Below are 13,603 nucleotides of genomic sequence, written 5' to 3'. Positions count from 1 at the left end.
ATAAGTCAGAAGTTAAATGTATGAAGCTCTGTCTCCAAAGTCTGTAAGCGTGCACTCGCATGCTTTACAGTTTGAAACATGTGCAACTAGTGCCTGATTTGAGAGGGAATTTAGTAATTATTCAATTCACCCCCCACGTATCAGCCTTTAAATGCTCTACTAACAACTAACCCGCTAGCCCAAATGTATCTTCCGCCTCGCAGTGAATTTCCACATCACTAAAATCCATTCAGAACAGTGCAAACAGCGTTTTTTTTCCAGAACTGCTAATCCCACTCAATAACAGTCTGGCCTTTGTGCACAGTGAACCCTACAACTCCCCTGATCACAAGTACTGCCAGACTAAATTCCTTGGCCACACATTCTGCAAGTCAGTTCTGCAGACGCAAGGTGACGTCCTTCAAACACACGGGCCAGAGAGCTCCACCTGTGGAACACAGAATGTAGGAGACATAATCTCACACGTGTCCACGAGAGTTTGGTATGTGCTCTGTGTGCCTTGGTGCTCGACCAACGTCATGCTCAGCTGAACTGCTGAGTTCAACCACACGGCATCTCATCCTTGACTTGGTTTAACTCATTAACCTTTACCACTCAGGTGGAAAGAGGTGTGAATCACAGCTTTACTAATGACTGTCACTGCTGGAACACTTCAATCTTTGTGACTGATTAACTGGAATATTATGCATGCAGCGAATCACCGCTGTGCAGCTTCTGGAATGGTCTATTGAGAGTTTACTGGAATTAAATCCGTATTTACTGATGAAGAGAAGAGTGGTACATTTTCCTTTTAAGAGATCTACACCACGGATGATTGACAATCCAACTAGAAGTCTTTTTAAATACAGAGGTATCCAAAAGGCAACTATTTAGTTAAAAAGATATGGTTTGACTTTCTGGGAAAGTTGAATAAAGACTGAATACAGGGTGAGAGAGCTAGTCTGGGTCTGTCCAAAGCTCACTAAATCCACTGACCAGCATCATTTAAGCTAACGTTATATCTTCTTTGGTATTTAAATCTGTACAAAAACTGTCAAAGTAATGAAAAAGCACCGATTCATGATTTACGAGGGACCGCTTGCAGGACCTCTTCTTTGGAGTCCCCGCTGGTTGCCTTCCAAGTGGTCCTGGCCAACGAGCAGTCTGACACAAAGGCCCCCCGAAAACTGCAGATTGTCGTATTTACACTTCCGTTTTTTGTATGAATTAAACTAATGAGGTATAATGTGATAAGTATTGAGCTTTAGAAGTGCTGATATGCAGATTTTGATACCTTTGGACAGAGCCAAGCTAGATCTTTCCAGTCTTTATGCTAAACTAAGCTAACAAACAAACATATTTACCATACAAACTTGCGAGCGCATCAGCTTTCTTAACCTCGCTCTCTGCAAGGAAAACGAATGAGCAAATTTCCCAAACTCTGTTTCCTTGAGGTAGTAACTTACTGATACCAGAAAGACTCGGACAAAACGGGACAGCTTACAGTTTTGGGTGTGAATCAGAGCAAAATCAAACCAAGAGCACTTTGAATTTTTTTAAACCAATTTAGAGTATATATCTTGTGACCCATCCCCCACTCTGCTGCACAAGATTCCCGAGCCTCCTCCTTCTCCTCCTCAGAAGGCTTAACTCTACTCCTGGTGTCCCAGATTACGCAGCCAATTAGGGCGAAGGCAAAGCCCCTTCTGCTGCCAAGCCTCTCCAGAGAGTGGTGTGTGTGTGTGTGTGTGTGTGTGTGAGTGTGATGTTACTGTCAGCCTGTTGCGAAGCAGCACAAGGACACAGAATGACTCAGTGGTCCAAAGGGACACCTTCAACAATCTAAATTTAGAAGAAAAAAAAGAAAGGTGCCCACTGATTGGGGTGATAAACTGCGTGAATACTGAATAATTTGATTTCCCAAATACATGCCATCCAATGTGAATTATTCCTGCCATGTGCTGGACTTCCTTCCCTTTCTTATGTGAATTGTATATATTCAGACTCTATAGAAAGTGCAGACCTTCAAAGTTGTTATGGTTTTCATTATATTTTATTCAACAGCACCACCAGCTGGCAAATAATAAACTGATTGAAATTCAGAAGCAAATCCCAACAAATATGGTGTGTGTGTGTGTGTGTGTGTGTGTGTGTGTGTGTGTGTGTGTGTGTGTGTGTGTGTGTGTGTGTGTGCGCGCGCGATGACAGTCCAGGGAGGTGCCTCTGAAAATGAGCCACACATGAGCAAAGCTCTAGCTCCTATATACCCGAGTCTTTCTCTCGGCTTCTGACCCTGTGGGCTGAGTTGGGGGAATGCATTTGGAAGACTGAGCACATGCAATGTCTGTGCTATGCCAATGAATATGCACACACACACACACACAAAACATTCTGCACCTTTCCCTCGTACCATCATTCAGTATCTGAGGTCGCTGCCTCGCTGGAAGCTGCAGAGTTTGTGGTGTTTATGTGCGGGTGGTGCTGCCATATCTCGACTCGGGGTCCCACGGAGGACCCGTCACCTCGGACGTGGATGCCGGGACGGTCCTCACCGTCGTTAACGTCACTGTGGCGTTCATGGTCGTCATCCTCAACTCTGTTGTGCTTCTCTTCTCCGTAGGGTATCAGGGTACTGCGGCTGAACTGTCTCAATGGCTTACCCAGACTCCCAAAGCGGATTTCAAAAAGAGAAAGGCACAAAAACACACATGAAATAAAAACAATTCACATATGTGGAAATCATTTTACTCTTTCAGTTGATGTGGTTAGATGGCAATAAAGATTGTGAAATCTGAGATTATTCGGCGAAAACCAGACAGAGCGTTCTTTAAGACAATATGACCCCAGGGGAACACTGCTAACAGTGCTAATAGAGTGAGTATTGCTGCGCATAATCACAATAGTGTTCAGTTTCTCATACTAGTTACCAATTTCTAAGGAGTTGAAACAAAACAAGCAGGGAAAAAAAACACCACAAACGAAATCACAGGTAATTATTAGCATCATTCAGATACATATTATAAGCTTCACTATATTTTTTTCCGGCAGATTATTATGGCTTTCATCAACTCCATACTTAATATATAATAAAATCACAGGCAGCCCATTCCAGCAATCAACTTCTCGGCATCAAGTGGCTGGTGAAGAAGTCAAGCACCTGGTAATGTGAAAACCCACTTGAGAAGCCTATAGTTTATCAGTGGTGTGTTTCTGTGAGGGTTATTTTGGAATATTTCTGGGTCACAAGTCACTTTATGTCTCTGACACCATTGTACACATAGCAGTTACTGGTATTTTGGGTATGCGAGTGGTGAAACAAATACTTCACACGCTTGATCAAAACGACATCACATCCTCCTGAGTGTTAGACGTGACATATTCTGCGATGTTTCACAAGCACCTGACACTGGCCAGCTGCTGGTTGAGCTCCTCCGTCAGTGCCTCGGTGTCGCAGCGCTCGGCCTGCAGCGGCGGACTCCACCTCCTGGCCCGGCTGCCGGGGAACAGATGGGGCGACTGTTCTTTGGGCGATGGCAGCAGAGATACCATCAGTGGGGATCGCTGATTAACTACACTGCTGAGGGCTGGACACCTCTGGGACGTTCTGGGGGGGAAAAAAAGTCAGATCGAGGAGCAGGGGCCAAAAGATTTAAATTAATTTACTGTATGTAAACACCCAAGGGAAACATGCAAAGATGTACTGTAGGAAACACATTGTTCTCTGGTCGTATCAAATAAGAGCCTTAATAACCTTATGGACGTTCATTGTGCATCTTTTACACCGTTACTTAAACCCAAAAATGTCACACTAAAGATCTGTTTATACAGTAGTTCATTCACGCATCGACAAACAGCTGTATAAGCAAAAGGAAACATCTGTCACATATTCCACACTGTCATACATACCTAACGTCCTCATGGTGGAAACTTAAATATCCAGAACTAATTCATCAGGAAAAGCTGCTCTGGTAGCCAAATTCGCAATATCCAGGTGCAAATACAAAAAGAATATATAGTGTAATGCTTTTTTGTTCAATGTCTGCAAGACAGCTGGAGGCTATTTCAAAATCACGTTGTGTGTGCATCCACGCCTCAGGAGGAGAGCACGTTTCCAGCCTGGCTTGTGATCGTTTGGTCTCAACCTGACAGCAGGAAACAAGCACTGGGCCTCCGACAGACTCACACCACTGCCAGTCTTGTGTCAGACACAGAAAAAGCTTTCGGACAAAAAGCTATGAATCTGTCTCCATCCATCATCATATTACCAATTAGAGGTGTGATATGACATCCGTCAAAACACAGACAACTATACGGCCAGAGCTGTTGACTTCTCTACAATATAAAACGGCGAATCAGGGTCAGAGTGGTTGAACATAGACAATAGATAATATTGATGTTGTATAATATTAGTTAAAGCTAATCAATATTTCTATATTAACTATGGATCCCATGATCACTGCCCAAAACATTTCTGATGAGAGTGAAGAACCAAAACAGTAAAGTTGCAGGTCTGAAAAACAAAACAACAATCTGAACAAAGCTATAAAAGCTCCGGAGAGCTGAGGGTAGCTGCAGAGTCGGGTAATATTTCTCTGTGGGTTCATCACTGCCAGCGCACAACTCTCAGATACACTGAAGAAAAATATAACCTTTTGTTTTCGCTGGCATTTTCCACGAGTTGAAATATAAAGTTGAGTTTATCTATGCAGACAAAAGGCTGATTCCTCTTAAATTGTGTTGACAAATTTGGTAAAATCTCTGTTATTGAGCGTTTCTCCTTCACCGTGATAATCCATCCACCTGACAGGTGTTGCATATCAAGATGTTGATTAAAACAATGGTTATCGCTGGTCCCAATAACAGGGCACTGAACTGTGCATTTCACATGACTAGGGCCACAGATGTGCATTTTTTTTTGGTGACATGGGATTAATCGGTGAGGAGAACACTTCTCCAAAATGCCAGACGCCATCGAAGTTGAGCATTTGCCTACAACTGTCAGGTCAAGACCCTGTTGAGGACGACTAGGACACGGGGTTCCCTGAGATGGTTTCTGATAGTCTGTGCGGAAAGGATTTGGTTGTGCAAACCACCTGCTGCATCAGCTGTCCAGGTGGCTGTTCTCAGATGATCTTGCGGTTGAAGAAGCCGGATGTGGAGGTCCTTGGCCCGGCGGGGTAACATGTGATCTACGGTTATGAGGCCGGTTGGATGTACTGCCAAATTCTCAGAGACGACATTGGAGGCTAATTATGGTTGTGAAATGAACATTCAATAAGCCCTTTTCACAGCAGCCATTTTGACATGTCATAGTCGGGTGAGCACAGGTGCAATTGCTAAAAATGAATTATGGTCCCAGTGTGTCACAGCCATTCCAGTGAGCCAGCATGCACAATGCCAGGCCCCTGGCTCACCTAAATGGAGCAGGGCCATAATTAGCGTGATTAATTACGCCTGTGTTTACCCTGTAACGACATGTCAAAAATGAGATCTGTGAAAAGGGCCTATTCACAGCTCTGGTGGACATTCCTGCAGTGAGCATTCCAATGGCTAGCTCCCTCAAACCTGCAGACATCTGTGGCACTGTGTTGTGTGTTAATGTGCACATTTCAGAGTGGCCTGTTATCGGGACCAGACCAAGGCCCAGCTGTGCTACAATCATGCTGATTTAATCAGCATCTTGATATGCAACACCTCTCAGGTGGATGGATCATCTTGGTGAAGGAGAACTGCTCACTAACATGGATTTGTGAAACATGTCTGTGAAAACAATAAGAGACATCAGCCTTTTGTGTGCATAGAAAGGGTCTTAGATCTTATATTTCAACTCATGAAAACTGGGAGTGAAGACAAGAGTGTTGCGTTTTATATTTTTCTTCAGTGTATATGAGAGTTGTCGCTGGCAGTGATGCACCCACGGAGAATTATTACCCGACTCTGCAGCTACCCTCAGCTCTCCAGAGCTTTATAGCTTTGTTCACTGCAACTTTACCATTTGTTCTTCACTCTCATCAGAAATGTTTTGGGCAGCAGCAGGCAGCTGTTTTCAGCAAAGAAAAAAAACGCTCTAAAACCCCACTGTGTGCTACCTATCCTCAACACAACCTTTCTCTTTGACAAACATGCGCTTCAATGTGCTTTCACATTTTCACATCTTTCACATAACGGCAGCAAAGGTCATTCCTGAGTCCCCGTCGCTCCTTTTCCTCACGGCTGTGTTGAAGGTGTCGGAGTACAAAACCTCCTCTTGGATGTCCTTCAGGTCTTTCCTGCCAAACGTCACCCAGACCACGGAACAGAAGAAGCTGTACAAGCACTAGAAACACAGGGTGAGGGGGGGGGGGGGGGGTGAAGAGTGTCACCTGGGGGTTCTTTGTATACTCAAATCTATTATTTCCATAATTCCATAATTCATCCTTTTTGCTTAAGGATCCATTGAATGAACGTTCAACATGCTTTCTTTCTCACAGCTACTTGTTCTTCCGTGTTAGAAGGTCACAACAGCTATTTCTGTCGTCAAAAAAAAGGTCACATACAGAGCAGGCAATAACCTGCTGCTGTTGTTAGCGTGATATTTCTCTCCCTCTCCACCCACCTGGCTAAATACTGGAGAGAGCCTGTCAAAGCAAAGCACCTGTGTTGAGTCAACATCTCCTCCCACTAAGTAATTCATTAAGGCCACCAGGCATAACCAGCACTCAATGTCGCTCTGTTCCGCTCACTGCCGTCTGTATTCACAGATGGCGAACCGGCTTCACTTTTATTTGTCTGTGCAGATGAGGCAATACAGGGAAGACATTTCAAATGGATCAAGTTATTTAAAAAATGAGGGGATTGGTCAGTGGATTAATTGAAGCAGTCCCTTTTTGCATTTAAAGAGATTAGTACATTTGTAGCACATTGTAGGGTTCCCATTGCAGCAGCCACTCTGTGCTGTTTGACGACGTCCGGCCCTGGAAAAACACAGCAGAGCTCGGCATGTTGTGGCAAACTGTGATTGGTTCTATTTGTGGACGACGGGATCATTTTAGCACTGGGTCCAACACTTATGTTCAGAACCTGTTCGATGCTTGACTGTATTTATACATTTCAACAGGACGGAACTTTATTGAAAGCAAAAGGTTTTTATGAGAGACCTGAGAACAAAAGAACACTTAAAGTCAGACCTGAGACACAACTGCACGGCCATAGCAGAAGAAACCATGCCCACACTTTAAATATGAGTACGCAAATTACAAAAAAAACATAAGAATTGCAAGTCAGAAAAACTATAATAATAATAAAGCTCTAAACTAATGAAAGAATCTAGAGTGAGACCTTGTTTGCTGTTCATTTTAAAAGGTGCATAGTATCTGATAGTGCTTACAAATGGGTATCAAAGGTTAATGGTTCTCTATATGATATTCAGAGCATTAATATAACGGCAAACAACTATTTGTTATGTAACGATATAGTGGAGTAATGTCTACCGGAGCAGAGAATGAAGTCACTCTCCCTCTGTGTGTGTGTGTGTTATAATCTGAGCTTCTGCTTTGTTTACATAGCCGGGCCTTTTAGTGCAAGTTAGCGTGTCCCACAGGTTAGCTCATGGCCTGGAATCTGCACAGCGCTTATACGGCTGTCACAGCTGATAACGCCGTCCTGACCGAGGGTGCTATCGCGTAAGCGTAGCGCCCACAGTCCAGCTCCCTCTCAGGTAAACACTGAGTTCTTTCAGCACTGTTACCTTTGTTTGCACTGTTAGCAACGTTAGCTGCGAGCCGCTGGCTCAGCCGTCACCATGCTGACAGCCGTTGAGAGGCAAAAGATATGCTCTCAATTTCGCATTTTCGCACCTTTTAAGGTCTCTTTTTGTTTTTCTTACTGTCCCTTAAGTGTATTAATTAAAAAGAAAACCCTTTCCGGGGAAGCACAAAGCAGAAATTTGGTCCTAAAAAGACGGTTACTTTGTAAGATACCCTCTTGGTTTGTCTAACTCACACTGCTGATACGACATATGGCGGCTTATTATATGAATATCGGATGTTGATCCTTTCTTGTTGATAAGAGAGTCCACACAACTTTGCATAGCAGAGAGCAAGGATGAACTATTTGTTCAGTTATTAGAAATACTCTTTCCTGGTAGGTTAAATGTAGAGTATGAGATACTTCCTTGCAGATCTCACTTGGCTAGAATGACAGCTGGGTGTTTCTGATGCCATTCAGATGATCACGACCCTTCAAAGCATTTCTGTCATAAAGATTTCCCTGAATTACCCAAATAAACTTAATCCAATTAATATAAATCCTCATCTTATATGTGACTTCCCGCATAAATGTACTCTCCATCCACAAATACTCACTTGTGACATGCTGTGTGTTGATGCTGTTCTACCTCTAGGTCCATGATCAGGCTGAAGTAGCAGACAGCCAGCTTCTTTTGTGCTATCTCCTTTTTGGCCAAAGCCTCTGCCGTCATCTTCTGCTCTGTGATGATGTCCACACTGGCAGGTTAGTTAGGACGGGGGTGAGGGTGTAGAAATAGAGGACAGAGAGGAAAAGAAGAGGATTGGAAGAAAAAATAAAGAAAGTAAAAGAGGACACAAGCATTGGTGGATAAAGAAAGGGGAAGAAAACACATATAGTAACTGTGACAACATTAACACTACAACATTATGATGGCAATACATACGACGATAGACTACACTCTTCCATTCTTTGCATACTTACGTCATGAAAGACTTGGGGGTGTTCTCCAGAGACTTGTGGTCAAAAAAAGAACACAGGTAAAGGAGGAGGGCGGTCAAGACTTCGTCCAGCTCTTTACTCCTGGACACAGACAGGTAATTAGTATCAGCATATATCTCATCTTCTCATATAATGCACAACAATTGGAACTGTGTGCATGTATACAAATCATGTCTTTGTATTCCTTACTTCAACACAGCCAGGAAGCCGACCGGAACGGGAAGCGAGTGATTCTCCTGCAGCAAACCGACAGCCACCTCTGTAACACAGAGAGCTCTCGTCAGGACAGGTTCAAAGCCATTTTTGCTAAGTATTAACAAATTGCCTTTTCGTTCAGGATCATCTGGGTCTTTGTCAGTTGAATCCATTTGCACATCCGTTTGTGATGTCGACGGGTTTGTCGAACTTTTCACCCCACAGTCAAACAATCTGATTTGCTTCTCCACCGTCTCTAAAACACACGCCTGTGCACACGCAAGTAAACGCACCAACACACACGCAGCACTGTCACATGCAGTGTTGGCCGGTTCCAGTTTCTAAATATCACTGATGCAACAAATATGACAAAATGATCTATTTTGGGGGGCATGTTTTGCTGTATGCTTTCCATATTTTTCAAGTTAAAAAGTGGTTGCCGTCCAATTTCTCAAAATGGTTTCGAGTGGCAACCTGTCGAGTCCTGTGGGCATAGAAATATGTGATTCTTTGGCAAAATGCTAGTTATGATTTGATATGAAGATTTATCATTAATTAATAGATCTTCAGTTTGGAAAAGCAATCATTAGGATATAGTGGTCATAATTTGGTTGCACAAAAACCTAAATCTTTTTGGGGGGTATAGGGATACCAGAGCAAGCGCTGAAGTAATGGAGTATTATTCTTATGAGAATCAAAAACAGATTGACACTTGCGTTTAACATGGTGGTGATGCGGTCCCCTTGCCTCCTCATCACTGAGGACCTGTAAGCATGAAGAGGAGCCTGGCTCAGGCCCTTTCTAATGCTTTGGTGCCCTCTGTGGTTCAACGTGTAGATCTCAGCCAACCTGGGGAACAAGCACAGACTGCGTAAAAGAAGAAGTGCAAAACATTGTGTGTAGTTACAAAAAAAGATGGGGGCGTCGTGTTCAAGAGGTTTTTAACGTAACTTTGATGCAAACGTTGTTCCCCTATCAGGTTCAGAGGCGTTACCCCTTTGGGTTTCGTCTTGTTTGTTGTTTTTATTAATGTTGCGGTGACCGTGGTTAGAGCTTGCTCGGGAGCACATCCATGGTTTTGGGTGAGTCGCCAGTTTCTGGTTGCTTTCCCTCGCCACTGGGCTTCAGTGCGTAATTACCCGCCACCATTAACTGCATGAAGATATGGTTATGGTTAGGCAGTCAGCTAGAGGGGCGCACTCCTATGGTGATTAGGCCAGACTCCGTGGCTTGTGCACCAGTAGCTTTCACGGTTCGTTTCGTTGATTTCAGTTACACGTAAGTATGGAGAGTGTTGATAGCTTCTTTGCTTCTCCCTCTGAGAAGTTGTTAGATCTTTGCACTAAAGACCAACTGCTGAACATAGCAGAATATTATAAAATCGAAGTTGGTGATAAACGTCTGAAGGAGAGAGTTAAGGCCATTTTGAAATCTAATTTATTTGAAAAGAATGTTTTGACTGAGGATCCGTCAGCTTTTCCCCAGGAGGCCGTGTGGTCTCCGCCCCAAACAGGATCTAATTTAACGGTTGAACAGCAAAAAGAGTTACTGATGTTACAACTTGACCATGACAAGTTTAAGCAAGCTGACCTGGAGAAAGAATTGGCTGTGGAGAGGCTGCGCCAGTAAACCGAAAATGCCAAATTGGAGATTGAGCAGTTTAGACTGTCATTAATTAAGGGAGGCAAGCTGTCAGCTGGTGAGTTTATTAGGAAGTCGTCGCTCTTGCCAAAGTTTTCTGAAAAAGATCCGGAGTTGTTTTTTTCATTGTTTGAGCGTGTGGCGGATGCGCGTAATTGGCCAGACTGAGCGCGCACGCTGATGCTGCAGTGCATGCTGTCTGGGAGAGCGCAAGAGGCGTACTCCTCGTTAACCGATGCTGATAGTGAAAAATATTCATCTGTGAAGGCAGCGGTTTTAAAAGCATACGAGTTGGTTCCTAAGGCATACCGGCAACGATTTAGGAACTTTAAAAAATGAAGAGAATCAGAGTCATCTGGAATTCGCGTGAGATCTGAATATTCATTTTACTCGTTGGTGCTCTGCTTCAGGTATTTATGACTTTGATCGGTTGGATGAACTTGTGGTACTAGAGCAGTTTAAAAACTCAGTCCCTGTGCGCGTTGCGGCGTACATCAGTGAACAGAAAGTAACGAACGCGGCTGCAGCAGCGGCACTCGCTGACGATTACGTGCTTACGCACAGAGGCGGATTTGCTGATCACAGGGCTGGTAATGGTAACAGGGACATGAGTGCTGCCGGTGGCAGAGAGTCACTGGGCAGGCATGGTGAAACTGTTCCAGTTAGAGGCAGTAGTAGTCTGCGTAATGCGGAACGAGGTTGTAACTATTGTCACAAACGAGGACACTGGAAGGTCGACTGTCATTTGTTGAAACCTCAGCCTAAACATGCTGCATATGGGTCTCACGCTAAAGGGGTTGGTCTAGCCGCACCCGTCTCTCAAGTCAACACTCCTGACGGTTTTGACTTGCAGGTAAAAAACTCTGGTCCCGAGAGTTTGGATCCCTACCGGCCATTTATCCATGAGGGTTTGGTGTCGATGGTAGGAAGTGAGACGAAGGTGCCAGTGACAATGTTGAGGGACACAGGGGCTTTGGACTCTTTTATTCTGGCAGGAGTACTTCCCTTGTCCAGCGAGTCTGATACAGGAGACTTTGTTCCGGTTCGTGGTATGAATTTAAATGTCATGTTGGTTCCTGTGCACAAAGTAATGCTCCATTGTGATTCGTTCCAGGGTGAAGCTAAGCTAGCGGTGCGCCCAGCATTCCCAATCCAGGGCATTTCGGTCATCCTGGGAAACAGTTTGGTGCTAACAGTTATATATGGGAAAAAGATGCACATGTACATTCCTAGGGGTACTGTACATGTGCATTAAATGTCACTGTAAATGTCAAATGAACCAACTTATATTGGAGTTAGTTTAAATAAAAAATAATTACTAAATAACTTGAAAACTGACAAAACTGTAGGAGGAGAGTGTTTTTTCTTTATTTCTTTTTTTTAGCCACCTTTATCCGACACTATAAGGTCTCAAAACTTTGGCGTTTGCTCAGCATGCAGATGAGAGCCTCCATGTACAGATAAGTTCCTCTCCATGACTGCAGATTGTGTGCTCTCCGTGGCGCAGATGACAACTGAGAGACGGAAACGCTGCGGGATGACAACAATACGCAGACGCATGCACATGCAAACAAACGCACACACGAGTAGGAGTTTTACGTGAGTCAGAGAAGTTATTTCACATGGCATTCTCCAAGAAGAGAACAGTGATCAGTGAGACCAGAGCCTTTAACCATGAATGGACAGACTCGTATATGTTAATTCTTCACACGGGCAGTTCATAAGCAGTATGTCTCATACTGTATGTTCAGAGACCGTGGCGATTATTAAAAGCGGCAATGTGAAGAATCACTACGAGACAAAGCACAACTCTTTTGAGCAAACGTAGCTACCCACTCGCATCCAAAATGAAGTCACAGAAAATAAACCTAAGAGCCCAATATGATCAGAATCCTAACACATGAATTAACAGAGAGGAATAGAGCAGAAACAAGTGGTTTAAAAACCACAGATATAATCCCTGCACACAAATTTATCTTATTAGAAAATGAGACAAATATAATACAATATGTTTTTTTTCATTGACATCACTTCACACCTGAATGAACTGAATTTAAAGCTGCAGGGCAATTCAGTGAAATACATTTTTCAAAAATTAAGTATACTTTATTTTAAGAGCCACATTGTTCAAAAGCTTTCGGTTATGTAATTTATTCTTTAATCCAGCCATTATTTTACTTGAAACGAGAGAACATTTATTTATTATTAGATGATGTTGTAAGAACCATTTTGTTGTTTTGTTTTTGTACAACCTCCCACCACATGGGGGCGTAGAGCCGGTGTAAATCAGTGCACAGGTAATATAATCAGTGGGGTCATTGGACACAGGTTGTTGCTAATAGGCAGAAGCAAACTGTTTTTGACCGTGCACATTTAACGAATGTAAATGTTATGATTTATTGGTTTATGGAGAAAATGGATAACTGAAGAGAAAGTGGTGGAACTCTGATTATGTGAGAAATAAAATGCCTATATTAGAAACTGGACTTCGTTATTTATGACACGCGTCAGAACAAACATTTCAGCAACCGTAGTGACTTTTTTATGGGGAAGCAACGGTCACTACAGATGTATTATTTATAATTCATCCAGTTCAATTTCATGGCTCAACTAGATCACATGTATCACATTCAATTCGACCTCCAGTTGCCGTCTCGGAGCAGCAGCAACCTCCAGTGCCTGCTGCCGCCTTCGAGTCGCAGCGACCTCCAGTTCCTGCCGCCGCTGGACTAGCATCCTGTTCCCCGGAGCAACGACTCAGAGAGTCCGAGTCCGGCCCGCCGGAGCACCCGTGTCCGGAGCCCTTCTGCCCGTCCGGCCGTCCGCCGGAGCACCTGTGCCCGAAGCCTTCTGCGGCCCGTGGCCGGTCAGATCCAGTCACCCCTCCTCCGGACCCCCTCCGCCTACCCTAGTTGGCTTTGTAGCTGCGGGGACGTCCCTCCTCCGGACCCCTTCCACCCACCCTTTTTTGTCTGGTTGCACGTCTGGAATCCGAACTTCTGTCTCCTGTGGTCTTGCTATTGGGTCCTAACCGTGAACTCCCGTGACAATGACGGTTTAA

The 13,603-nt window shown here is 43.9% G+C and overlaps 1 protein-coding gene across 1 annotated transcript; it reads right to left on the bottom strand.

Annotated features, from left to right (window-relative positions):
• Positions 1-371: 371 nt before the first annotated feature.
• On the bottom strand, positions 372-11,610 carry ppp1r36 (protein phosphatase 1 regulatory subunit 36). The gene is given in 11 exon segments (XM_076105992.1): positions 372-427; positions 2,502-2,654; positions 3,381-3,583; positions 6,069-6,295; positions 6,879-6,932; positions 7,297-7,304; positions 8,329-8,462; positions 8,689-8,787; positions 8,896-8,965; positions 9,614-9,750; positions 11,432-11,610. Coding segments are annotated over 11 exon segments (1,320 nt in total).
• Between the last annotated feature and the right edge of the window lie 1,993 nt (positions 11,611-13,603).

This window comes from Anarhichas minor, unplaced genomic scaffold (assembly GCF_050575085.1).
Source record: "Anarhichas minor isolate MPS153535 unplaced genomic scaffold, ASM5057508v1 ptg000033l, whole genome shotgun sequence".
Taxonomy (NCBI): domain Eukaryota; kingdom Metazoa; phylum Chordata; class Actinopteri; order Perciformes; family Anarhichadidae; genus Anarhichas; species Anarhichas minor.
Note: the sequence above shows the minus strand (reverse complement) of the source record. Positions and strands in the feature narration are given on the sequence as shown.